The sequence below is a fragment of the Hypanus sabinus genome, chromosome X2, assembly GCF_030144855.1.
Source record: "Hypanus sabinus isolate sHypSab1 chromosome X2, sHypSab1.hap1, whole genome shotgun sequence".
NCBI lineage: Eukaryota > Metazoa > Chordata > Chondrichthyes > Myliobatiformes > Dasyatidae > Hypanus > Hypanus sabinus.
In genome coordinates, this window is record NC_082739.1 from 99,932 (window position 1) to 113,920 (window position 13,989).

Here is a 13,989-nt window from a genome sequence, read left to right on the forward strand (position 1 = left end):
AATTCTCCACAATCAAGAACCTATCAACCTCTTCCTAAGTTTTTCTCAATGACTTAGTCTGCACAGCCGCCTGTGGCAATTAATTCCACAGATGCATCACTCTCTGGCGAGAGAAATTTGTCACCCTGCACCAATTCCTCAGCCACACATTCACCTGCCAAATCATCTTATTCTTATGCTCATTGGCATGTGGCACAGGCAGCAATCCAGAGATTACTACCCTGGAGGTCCTGCTTTTCAACCTACTGCCTAACTCCCTATATCCTCTCTTAAGGACTCCCTCCCTTTTCCTACCTATGTGGTTGGTACCAATATGTACCATGACTTCTGACTGTTCACTCTCCCCCTCTCCGAATCAGAAACACCCTTGTCCCTGGCACCTGGGAGGCAACATATAATTTGGGGGTCTCTTTCTGCTTTCTGCCTCTCTAATTACAGAATCCCCTGACACTAATACTCTCCCCTTTCCCTTCTGAGCCACAGAACCAGTCTCAGTACCAGAGACCTGGTTGCTGTGGCTTGCCCTGGTAGGTCGATCCCACTCAACTGTATCCAAAGCAGTATACATTACTAAGGGGAACAGCCACAGGGGTGCTCTTTACTGGCTGCCCAGGGACCTACTTCCTGCAACATAGGGGTGACCACCTCCCTGTAGCTTCCTATTGCCTCCTCATTCTCCTGTATAAGACCATAAGATAGAGTAGCAGAATTAAGCCATTTGGGCCATCGAGTCTGTGCCACCATTTTATCATGTCTGATCCAATTTTCTTCTCAGCCCCAATCACCTGATTTCACCCTGTATCTCTTTATGCCCTGACCAATCAAGAATCTATTAGCTTCTGCCTTAAATGTACATAAAGGCTTGGCCTCCGCAATTGACTGTGGCAACAAATTCCATAGATTCATCACTCTCTGGCTAAAGAAATTCCTCCTCATCTCTGTTCTAAAAGTATACCTCTCTATTTTGTGGCTCTGTCTTCTGGTCTTCTGGAGACCCTTCCACCATAGGAAACATCCTCTCCACATCCACTCTATCTCTGTCCTCTGGTCCTAGACACTCCCACCATAGGAAACATCCTCTCCACATCCACTCTATCAAGGCCTTTCACCATTCGATAGGTTTCAATGAGGTCACCCCTCATTCTTCTGAATTCTCGTGAATTCAGAAGATATCAAAGGGTCTTCATATGATAAAAACCATTCAATCCTGGAATCATTTTTGTGAGTCTCCTTTAAACCCTCTCCAGTTTCAGCACAGTCTTTCTAAGATAAGGGGCCCAAAACTTCTCACAATACTCCAAGGGAGGCCTCAGTAGTGCTTTATAAAGTCTTTATATTCTAATCTTCTTGAAATGAATGCTAACATCGCATTTGTCTTCTGCACCACAGACTCAACCTGCCAATTAACCTTTAGGGAATCTCACACAAGGACTCTCAAGTCCTCTTGTACCTCAGTTTTTTTTTGTATTTTCTCTCCATTTAGAAATTACTCAGTCCTTTCATTTTTTCTACCAAACTGCATAACCATACACTTCCCAACACTGTGTTCCATCTGCCACTTCTTTGTCCATTCTCCTAATCTGTTTAAGTCATTCTGCAGCTTCTTTACTTCCTCAAAACTACCTGCCCCTCTACCTATCTGTACCGAAGGCTATGCAGATGCTGCTCCAGTTCTTTAACACTGTCTTTAAGGAGCTGCAGCTCAGTGCACTTCATGCTGATGTATTTATCAGGGAAAGTGGAGCACTCAAATTTCCCACAACTCACACAAGGAACATGGCGCTACCTCTGGATCCATTCTCAGTGTATTAGCTATGTGCTAACAGAAAAAAATCCTAGAAACTTACTTACTTACTTAGAACATACACCTGTGCTTGCCCAAGCCTGTTCTCATCTCTGTTCTGACTCAAAGTTGGACCACTCTAACACTGGCCCACTCCAACAATGGCTGTTCTGCTTGCACCTCCCATTTTTTATTGGTCCATTCTGATTTCAGCCTGCCGAAAGAAAGTTGAAAACTTTCAAATTCTTTTTAAAGTTCATGCTGCTCCACCAACGAACAACCTCTCATGCTAATTCTGTCTGAGAATATGCAGAGGGCAGCCTGCAACTATTGGGCCCCCCAGGGCTGTGTGCTCAGTCCACTGCTGTTCACTCTGCTGACCCACGACTGTGCTGAAACACACAGCTTGAACCACATCAAGTTCACCGATGACACAACTGTGGTGGGTCTCATCAGCAAGAATGATGAGTCAGCATACAGAGAGGATGCGCAGCGGCTAACAGACTGGTGCAGAGCCAACAACCTGTCTCTGAATGTGAACAAAACAAAAGAGATGGTTGTTGACTTCAGGAGGGCACGGAGCGACCACTCCCCACTGAACATCGACGGCTCCTCCGTAGAGATGGTTAAGAGCACCAAATTTCTTGGTGTTCACCTGGTGGAGAATCTCACCTGGTCCCTGAACACCAGCTCCATAGCAACGAAAGCCCAGCAGCGTCTCTACTTTCTGCAAAGGCTGAGGAAAGTCCATCTCCCCCCCCCCCCACCCCATCCTCATCACATTCTACAGGGGTTGTATTGAGAGCATCCTGAGCAGCTGCATCACTGCCTGGTTTGGAAATTGCACCATCTCGGATCACAAGACCCTGCAGCAGATAGTGAGGTCAGCTGAGAAGATCATTGGGGTCTCTCTTCCCACCATTACAGATATTTACGCCACATGCTGCATCCGCAAAGCAAACAGCATTATGAAAGACTCCACACACCCCTCATATAAACTCTTCTCCCTCCTGCCATCTGGCAAATGTATCAAAGTATTCAGGCTCTCACAACCAGACTGTGTAACAGTTTCTTCCCCCAAGCCATCAGACTCCTCAATACCCAGAGCCTGGACTGACACCAACCTACTGCCCTCTACTGTGCCTGTTGTCTTTATTGTACTGCCTATTATTTATTGTACTCAGGCACTGTTTTGTGCACTTTATGCAGATCTGTGTAGGACTGTAGTCAAGTGTAGTTTTTATGTTGTTTAACGTAGTTTCAGTGTAGTTTTTGTATTGTTTCATGTAGCACCATGGTCCTGAAAAACGTTCTCATTTTTACTGTGTACTGTACCAGCAGTTATGGTCGAAATGACAATAAAAAGTGACTTGACCTGATTTGAAAGGAAACCCATGCAGTCACAGGGAGAATGTATAGACTCCTTACAGACAGTGGCTGGAGCCAAACGCTGATTAAAAGAATTCAAAGGATATTTATTATTAAAGTATGTACACAGTATACAAACCTGAGATTTGTCTTCTCCATAGGCATGAAACAAAGAAAGGCAAGAACAAAATCTATAGAACACTTTAAAAAAAACGCCAACCCCATGCGCAAAAAAATCACGCAAACAGCAACAAGAGCATCAACCCCCTGCGCAAAAAACAAATCACGCAAGCAGCAACAAGAAAGAACAAACAAAAACACAGAATATAACACACAAAATTGAAGAGTTCATATTCAGTTCAGCTTAGTTTTCATTATCTGCAGGCCTCCCTGGTTCAAAGTCGCCCAAAAATAGCAACAGAAAAAGGAGCAACCATAAACCCAGAAAACACATTATAATGTGAACTACAGTCCAATCCACAAACAGCATTGATTAAAACTTGCTCCAGCACCATCCTCTAACAGCATTGAGAAGAGAGAGAGACCGTTAGAATGTAGGGGCCTCCCCTCAGGAACAATGGCGAGAGGGAAAGAGAGAGACTGTTACATGCAGACACCTTCCTCTGGCAGGCAAGTGAGAGGCTGGTAGATGGGGCTGAACACTTGCTCACCTTCTGCACATGCCTCAATGTTTTTAAACTTCCTCAATGTTTTAATTGGCAATATCGGTGAGAAATGGAGTCAATCATTAGGGGAACCATGAGTCAGGGGAACACAAGTTCCTTTTGGCTGGAAACTTACACCTGACCTGGACAACTCTATTCTTAAAAGGGGAGCAATTGGATCAGCATGATCCTTATCCCAGGAGCCCATACAAACAATATAATAGAGCTGCGTAAGGACAAGATCTGTTTTTCCTTTTACACTCTTAAGAATTCCTTAGCTGAGATAGAGGTGGAATACTGTAGTCTGAGAGGTTACAGATGAGAATCACAAAGGGAGCTCAAGACTGTTAACCCTTAAGGACACTGAGAATAACTGTAACAAAGTGGTCACTCTTCCACTTGAAGTCAGGTACTGTACACAGATAAAATCTGGACTAGTTGCTTATTAGTGGATCTGTGGTTCAACAAGCAGCAAGTATGTCTATGCACTGTCAAGACTTACAGAATTAGAACCTGACTGACAAATTACAAGATATATTCACTTTAATAGACAGGGAGCTGAGGGTCTCCAATGTTGAAATTATTATTATACATACACAATATATATCGTGCCTGGGAAAGGCAATGCTACATTTGAAATGCATTCAAACTAAAAATTATATTTTTAATCAAAGTGAGATTATTGTTGGATTAAGAACAAATCCATTATTTTTATTTCAATGTTGTTATTTAATCATTAAAGTAAAATGATTATGTAATAATTATGAATTCTTCACACAGCTTCTGACATCATGACTAACATGACCACCATGAACAGTACAAGCACCACTCCAATGACTTCACATGGTAAGGTCACAGAAAGTGCTGGTAGTTTCAAGTCACTGCTCAATTTTATGCATGTTTCTGCTCATTGCTACTGTCCAAGAAGCGATGTTAAAACAATATGAAATTATTCTTTTCAGAATACCAGTTCCTAAAGCTTTAATACTATGAGGTTACTATAATTTGTCTTTGCAGTAATCAAACTTGAGGCAGCAAAAGTGGAAATTACAATTTTTGAGAACTTGTATTAAATAAAGCAATATTTTTCATTACAATCCCACTGTCAGATATTGCAGTCCGCTTCTCACTCTGTACAAGCACATTCAGTATTCTGCATTCCTCTCACTGATGGGCATTGTAACAGGGTGTATATTGGTTTTACCGGACATATAAACCCCATTAATGTGTCACAGATTTTCAAATATTTCTAAATATTCATTCAGTGATTATGATCAATTCGGTGTGTATTTATTATTGAAAGTTCAAAGTTCAAAGCAATTGAACATATATGTTACCATATACAGCCCCGAGATTCATTTACTTGCGGGCATACTCAGTAAATCTGTAGAATAATAGCCATAACAGAATCAATGAAAGACTGCACCAACTAGGATATTCAACCAGTGTGCAAAAGACCTCAAACTCTGCAAATACAAAAAAAAAGCAAGAATTATCAAGAACATGAGATGAAGAGACCTTAAAAGTAAGTCCATAGGCTGTGGGAACAGTTCAGTGATGGACGAGTAAAGTCTGGTTCAAAAGCCTGATGGTTGAGGGTTAAAGCTGTTCCTGAACCTGGGTGTGAGTTCTGAGTCTCCTGTACCTCCTTCCTGATGCCAGCAGAGAGAAGAGCATGGCCTGTCTGGTGGAGGTCTTTGATGATGGACTGGGCCACATCCACTACTTTTTGCAGAACTTTCTGTTCAAGGACATTATTGTTACCAGGCCATGATGCAAACATTCATTATCCTCTCCACCACCCATCTTGTCAAAGTGTTAGATGTCATGCCGAATCTTCACAAACTTCTAAGAAAGTAGACGGATAATTTCATAATTTCACATGTGCTGAGCCCAGGATAAATCCTCTGTAACACTGAGGAATTTAAAGGTGCTAATCCTCTCGACCTCTGGTCTTGCTGATATTGAGTAAGAGGTTGTTGTAGTGACACCACTCAACCAGATTTTCAATTTCCCTCCTATATGCTGATTCATCACCACCATTGATTCGGCAAAGTTAAAAACAGCAATGGAGCTGGTGCTTAGCCTCACAGTCATAAGTGTAAAGCAAGTAGAGCAGGGAACTAAGCACACAGCCTTGTGGTGCACCTGAGCTGATGGAGATTGGGAAGGAAATGTTGTTGCCAATCCAACTGACTGGGGTCTGTAAGTGAGGAGATCAAGAATCCAATTGCAGAAGAAGGTATTGAGGTGTAGATCTTGAAGCTTTTTGATTAGTTTTGAGGGGATGATGGTATTGAATTTCGAGCTGTAGTTGATAAAGAGCATTCTGATGTGCACACCTTAGCTGTCCAGATGTTCCTGGGTTGAGTGACGAGCCAGTGAAATGGCATCTGCTATTGACCTGTTGCTCCTGTAGGCAAATTGGAGTGGATCCAAGTCATTTCTCAGGCAGGCGTTGATATGTTTCATTACCAACCTCTCAAAACACTTAATCACTGGGGATGTAATTGCTACTGGACGATAGTATTTCAGGCAGACCACCATGTTCTTCTTGGGCACCGGTATAATTGAAGCTTGCTTGAAGTAGATGGATACTTCAGAGTGCAAAAGCAAGAGGAATGGTACCATTCCTACCATGGTAGGCATTCCTAATCATAGTTTTGCAGTGGTTGAGTGTGTTGGGACCCCTGGTGCTGCAGGTTATATGCTGATGATAATTGGGCAGAGATTACTTTAAGCAACCTGATTGAAGTCCCCAACTGTGATTTGAATTTTTATTTAATTTAATAATCTAATTCATTATTATTTATTATTTAATTTGTTGGCATTTCTCTGCCAGGAAGACTTAATTGATACAATCAGACTATTCAACCTCTTCAGCACGGTAGCAAGATTGAGTAGACTTCTCACCGTATGATTCCAAGATATCGCAGAATTAGGACATTTAGCTCATCAAGTCTGCACCATTGTTCCATCATGACTGATCTATTATCTCTCTCATCCCCATTCTCCTGCCTTCTCCCCATAATCTTTGATGCAATGATTAATCAACGTTATGGAATTTCCTTTTCCACACAAGACTCAGACCCAGGTATTCTTTAGGAGGTCTTTAGGAGACTCTTTACCTACATGACATGGAGAGCCATCCCTCCAAAGGACAAGGACTCTGCTTACAATCAGTACACACACCTTCTTTATAGTTGATTCCAACGAGTATGGTTGTTTTACATTTCCATATTTGGTATTGTTCTTAGCAAGCTATAGAGAAAAACACCTAAGTTACAAAGCCTTGTGGTGTAGAGGCTAGAGGGCAACATCACATAGTCTTATGTCTACAGCAATATGCTAAAGGACAACACCAGAGGCAGCCTCGCAGTGTACAGCAGTAAACCAGAGGACAGTGCCATGATTTTCTGCTGATCCAGCCATTAAGCAATACAGACACACAATTCTATAGTTTCGCAAAGTTATTTACCTGGCCCAGTTGGCCAAAATTCTCCACAATCAAGAACCTATCAACCTCTTCCTAAGTTTTTCTCAATGACTTAGTCTGCACAGCCGCCTGTGGCAATTAATTCCACAGATGCATCACTCTCTGGCGAGAGAAATTTGTCACCCTGCACCAATTCCTCAGCCACACATTCACCTGCCAAATCATCTTATTCTTATGCTCATTGGCATGTGGCACAGGCAGCAATCCAGAGATTACTACCCTGGAGGTCCTGCTTTTCAACCTACTGCCTAACTCCCTATATCCTCTCTTAAGGACTCCCTCCCTTTTCCTACCTATGTGGTTGGTACCAATATGTACCATGACTTCTGACTGTTCACTCTCCCCCTCTCCGAATCAGAAACACCCTTGTCCCTGGCACCTGGGAGGCAACATATAATTTGGGGGTCTCTTTCTGCTTTCTGCCTCTCTAATTACAGAATCCCCTGACACTAATACTCTCCCCTTTCCCTTCTGAGCCACAGAACCAGTCTCAGTACCAGAGACCTGGTTGCTGTGGCTTGCCCTGGTAGGTCGATCCCACTCAACTGTATCCAAAGCAGTATACATTACTAAGGGGAACAGCCACAGGGGTGCTCTTTACTGGCTGCCCAGGGACCTACTTCCTGCAACATAGGGGTGACCACCTCCCTGTAGCTTCCTATTGCCTCCTCATTCTCCTGTATAAGACCATAAGATAGAGTAGCAGAATTAAGCCATTTGGGCCATCGAGTCTGTGCCACCATTTTATCATGTCTGATCCAATTTTCTTCTCAGCCCCAATCACCTGATTTCACCCTGTATCTCTTTATGCCCTGACCAATCAAGAATCTATTAGCTTCTGCCTTAAATGTACATAAAGGCTTGGCCTCCGCAATTGACTGTGGCAACAAATTCCATAGATTCATCACTCTCTGGCTAAAGAAATTCCTCCTCATCTCTGTTCTAAAAGTATACCTCTCTATTTTGTGGCTCTGTCTTCTGGTCTTCTGGAGACCCTTCCACCATAGGAAACATCCTCTCCACATCCACTCTATCTCTGTCCTCTGGTCCTAGACACTCCCACCATAGGAAACATCCTCTCCACATCCACTCTATCAAGGCCTTTCACCATTCGATAGGTTTCAATGAGGTCACCCCTCATTCTTCTGAATTCTCGTGAATTCAGAAGATATCAAAGGGTCTTCATATGATAAAAACCATTCAATCCTGGAATCATTTTTGTGAGTCTCCTTTAAACCCTCTCCAGTTTCAGCACAGTCTTTCTAAGATAAGGGGCCCAAAACTTCTCACAATACTCCAAGGGAGGCCTCAGTAGTGCTTTATAAAGTCTTTATATTCTAATCTTCTTGAAATGAATGCTAACATCGCATTTGTCTTCTGCACCACAGACTCAACCTGCCAATTAACCTTTAGGGAATCTCACACAAGGACTCTCAAGTCCTCTTGTACCTCAGTTTTTTTTTGTATTTTCTCTCCATTTAGAAATTACTCAGTCCTTTCATTTTTTCTACCAAACTGCATAACCATACACTTCCCAACACTGTGTTCCATCTGCCACTTCTTTGTCCATTCTCCTAATCTGTTTAAGTCATTCTGCAGCTTCTTTACTTCCTCAAAACTACCTGCCCCTCTACCTATCTGTACCGAAGGCTATGCAGATGCTGCTCCAGTTCTTTAACACTGTCTTTAAGGAGCTGCAGCTCAGTGCACTTCATGCTGATGTATTTATCAGGGAAAGTGGAGCACTCAAATTTCCCACAACTCACACAAGGAACATGGCGCTACCTCTGGATCCATTCTCAGTGTATTAGCTATGTGCTAACAGAAAAAAATCCTAGAAACTTACTTACTTACTTAGAACATACACCTGTGCTTGCCCAAGCCTGTTCTCATCTCTGTTCTGACTCAAAGTTGGACCACTCTAACACTGGCCCACTCCAACAATGGCTGTTCTGCTTGCACCTCCCATTTTTTATTGGTCCATTCTGATTTCAGCCTGCCGAAAGAAAGTTGAAAACTTTCAAATTCTTTTTAAAGTTCATGCTGCTCCACCAACGAACAACCTCTCATGCTAATTCTGTCTGAGAATATGCAGAGGGCAGCCTGCAACTATTGGGCCCCCCAGGGCTGTGTGCTCAGTCCACTGCTGTTCACTCTGCTGACCCACGACTGTGCTGAAACACACAGCTTGAACCACATCAAGTTCACCGATGACACAACTGTGGTGGGTCTCATCAGCAAGAATGATGAGTCAGCATACAGAGAGGATGCGCAGCGGCTAACAGACTGGTGCAGAGCCAACAACCTGTCTCTGAATGTGAACAAAACAAAAGAGATGGTTGTTGACTTCAGGAGGGCACGGAGCGACCACTCCCCACTGAACATCGACGGCTCCTCCGTAGAGATGGTTAAGAGCACCAAATTTCTTGGTGTTCACCTGGTGGAGAATCTCACCTGGTCCCTGAACACCAGCTCCATAGCAACGAAAGCCCAGCAGCGTCTCTACTTTCTGCAAAGGCTGAGGAAAGTCCATCTCCCCCCCCCCCCCACCCCATCCTCATCACATTCTACAGGGGTTGTATTGAGAGCATCCTGAGCAGCTGCATCACTGCCTGGTTTGGAAATTGCACCATCTCGGATCACAAGACCCTGCAGCAGATAGTGAGGTCAGCTGAGAAGATCATTGGGGTCTCTCTTCCCACCATTACAGATATTTACGCCACATGCTGCATCCGCAAAGCAAACAGCATTATGAAAGACTCCACACACCCCTCATATAAACTCTTCTCCCTCCTGCCATCTGGCAAATGTATCAAAGTATTCAGGCTCTCACAACCAGACTGTGTAACAGTTTCTTCCCCCAAGCCATCAGACTCCTCAATACCCAGAGCCTGGACTGACACCAACCTACTGCCCTCTACTGTGCCTGTTGTCTTTATTGTACTGCCTATTATTTATTGTACTCAGGCACTGTTTTGTGCACTTTATGCAGATCTGTGTAGGACTGTAGTCAAGTGTAGTTTTTATGTTGTTTAACGTAGTTTCAGTGTAGTTTTTGTATTGTTTCATGTAGCACCATGGTCCTGAAAAACGTTCTCATTTTTACTGTGTACTGTACCAGCAGTTATGGTCGAAATGACAATAAAAAGTGACTTGACCTGATTTGAAAGGAAACCCATGCAGTCACAGGGAGAATGTATAGACTCCTTACAGACAGTGGCTGGAGCCAAACGCTGATTAAAAGAATTCAAAGGATATTTATTATTAAAGTATGTACACAGTATACAAACCTGAGATTTGTCTTCTCCATAGGCACGAAACAAAGAAAGGCAAGAACAAAATCTATAGAACACTTTAAAAAAAACGCCAACCCCATGCGCAAAAAAATCACGCAAACAGCAACAAGAGCATCAACCCCCTGCGCAAAAAACAAATCACGCAAGCAGCAACAAGAAAGAACAAACAAAAACACAGAATATAACACACAAAATTGAAGAGTTCATATTCAGTTCAGCTTAGTTTTCATTATCTGCAGGCCTCCCTGGTTCAAAGTCGCCCAAAAATAGCAACAGAAAAAGGAGCAACCATAAACCCAGAAAACACATTATAATGTGAACTACAGTCCAATCCACAAACAGCATTGATTAAAACTTGCTCCAGCACCATCCTCTAACAGCATTGAGAAGAGAGAGAGACCGTTAGAATGTAGGGGCCTCCCCTCAGGAACAATGGCGAGAGGGAAAGAGAGAGACTGTTACATGCAGACACCTTCCTCTGGCAGGCAAGTGAGAGGCTGGTAGATGGGGCTGAACACTTGCTCACCTTCTGCACATGCCTCAATGTTTTTAAACTTCCTCAATGTTTTAATTGGCAATATCGGTGAGAAATGGAGTCAATCATTGGCTCACACATCGTCTCTAAGCTTCTTGCCCTCGAGGCCGCTTGCTTTCTGGAACTTTTTTGGAGACAGCAAAGTGCCAGATCACCCAAGCGGTCTGAAAATGTACCATTAAACTGTAGATCACAACTCGAACGGTATCAGAACCACACTTAAAAGAAAAAGAAGGTGTAAAAGAAGTGAAAGAAACTGTGGACAATTTGGAGAATCTCGCAATCTTCCTCCAATTCTTGGCATTGTAAAGCATTATACTAGCTACTATGCTACTGTGACACATCCCTATGACACAGGAGGCCTTTCAGCCCATCAAGTCCATTCCGACTCTACAGAGCCATTCTCCACGTGTAGAATTAAAATGTGGCTAACAAATCGCTTTAGCAATTTAACTGCCTTCACGCAGTTGGGAAATTGAGAAATTTATCATCATGTTTATATATATTGTGCTCTGTAAAAAGCAAAGCTATAACTGAAATGTATTCAAATAAAAAAATTATTATATACTAAATGTGATTTCTTTACACAGATAAAAGCAAAATGACATCTCCTATGACTCACATGACCAACAATATGACAACACAGACTACAACTGCAATGAAAACCACGACTTCAAACACTGCAGGAATGGTTATAGGCTTCAAGACACTGCATGCATTTACCTGTATGCTTCTGCTCCTTGTTACAGCCCCATAGCTGCTGTCATAAACAGTAAAAAAATGCTGACTTCCAGCATTCCTATTCGATAAGCCTTTAATAATAAGAATTATTGGCCTTTCACTCTACCATATCAAACTTAAGGGACCAAAATTGGGAAATGTAAGTTATCAGAATGTGTATTTCCTTCTATCAAAACAAATTATCCCTCTGTCAAATATTGCATTCTACTTCTCAATGTCTAAGGTTCCACCCAGAACCAAGTACAACAGGTATTCTGTAGATTGCATTCTTCTCCTTGATGGACTTTGAAATAGGGTGACAATCATTATATTATAGAACTCTACAATGAATAAAACCTTCTAGAAATATAAACCCTCTTTAGTATTTCATATAAGTCCTTGAACTTGTCAATATGGATCTACTTCAGAATTTTCCTTAACATTGATTGATTCAATGAATTTGATGAAATTGGTGTGTTCATTCACTGCAGTTATTTACCTTATCTTATTATATTTACCTTATCTTTGTTAGGAAGCTTATCACAAACTGGATGTTTAATTTCTTTGTGTAAAGATGAAAGCAGATAGCTTGATGTCTCTGTAGGAGAATCCCACTAACTTTTAGCTAATGAGAAAAATCTTGCCTCATGAGTGTGACACAATACAAATCTCAATTAAGTCAGCAATTGATTTCCAATGAATATTAATCTATGAAGTGATTAGTTTTATCCATGATTCAACATAGTGTTGTAAACATAGAAATGATATTATCAAACAAGTTTGCCTGTTTGCAAATTCATATTGACAAATAGCTGAAAAGGGGAATTGGTTCAACCTTTTAAAAAGATCATCTGCTGAACTTGAACATAGAACTATCACTTTACAAACATTTTTGTTGGTTTTTCAACCAATGAAGCTTATTTGGTGCAAAAATGCTCTTTGCCACTTGACTTCAATCTTTAATAGTTGTCAATCATAAATGGCATCGTTGTTTCAAAATAATAACTTTGGTTTTAGTATCTTTCCTGTTGTTTGATTAAATGATAACTTGGTTGGTGTTTACTAATGTAACATATTGCACAATTCTAGTTCATCCTAACATGATACCAAAGGCAGTAATCTTTTGAGACAGTGACCATGTAATGAAGATTTGCAGGCACATGGTTGCAGACTGAAGAAGGTATAGGTTATCTTGTCCTTCAAGATAAAGCCATGGTGGATAACTACTATTAAACACATATTAAACATTCTGTAAATGCAATTAAGTGATATAAATAAATTGTCAAATTAATTAATAATTAAAAAATGAGCTTGATTATGTTTCATGTGTATGTTTATGTACTTGCCAATGTGAGAGTTATTGAAAAACCAACACCTCCTGAGATGAAATTAGATGAGGTTTGAAGAAATAACAAGCAGCCCAAACAAAGGGGAATTGGTTAATGTTGTGTACATGGATTTTCAGAAGGCTTTTGACAAGGTGCCATGCATGAGCATACTTAAAAAGCTACAAGCCCATTGTATTTCAGGAAAGATGGAGAAAGCAGTGGCTAATTGACAGGAGACAAAGAGTGGGAATAAAGGGAACCTCTTCTGGTTGTCTGCTGGTGACTAGTGGTGTTCCACAGGTGTGTGTGCTGGGACCGATTTTTTTTACGTTACATGTCAATAATTTGGATGATGGAATTGATGACTTTTTTGCAAAGTTTGCAGGTGATACAACAATAGGAGGAGAAGCAAGTAGTTTTGAGGAAGTAGAGAGGCTACAGAAGGACTTAGATTGGGAGATTGGGAGAATAGGCAAAGAAGTGGCAGGTGGAATACAGTGTCAGGAAGTGTAAGGTCATGCATTTTGGTAGAAGAAATGAAAGGGTTGACTAAATGGAGAGAAATACAAAAATCTGAGGTGCAAAGGGATTTGGGAGCCCTTGTACAGGATTCCCTGCAGGTTAATTTACAGGTTGAGTCTAAGGTGCAGAAGGCAAATGTGATATTAACATTCATTTCAAGAATAGAAAGCAAGGATGTAATGTTGACATTTTATAAAGCACTGGTGAGGCTTCACTTGGAGTATTGTGAGCAGTTTTGGGCCTCTTATTTTGGAAAGCATGTGCTGAAACTGGAGA

General features: G+C 41.7%; 1 protein-coding gene across 1 annotated transcript in view; it reads left to right on the forward strand.

Annotated features, from left to right (window-relative positions):
- LOC132385060 (placenta-expressed transcript 1 protein-like) overlaps positions 1–13,173 on the forward strand; it is a 52,102-nt gene extending 38,929 nt beyond the window's left edge. Inside the window, exons 7-8 of the mRNA XM_059956760.1 lie at positions 4,597–4,662; positions 11,734–13,173. Of these exons, the coding sequence (XP_059812743.1) occupies positions 4,597–4,662; positions 11,734–11,900 (233 nt within the window). The 3' untranslated portion in view covers positions 11,901–13,173. The remainder of the gene's footprint in view (positions 1–4,596; positions 4,663–11,733) is intronic.
- The last annotated feature ends 816 nt before the right edge of the window (positions 13,174–13,989 follow it).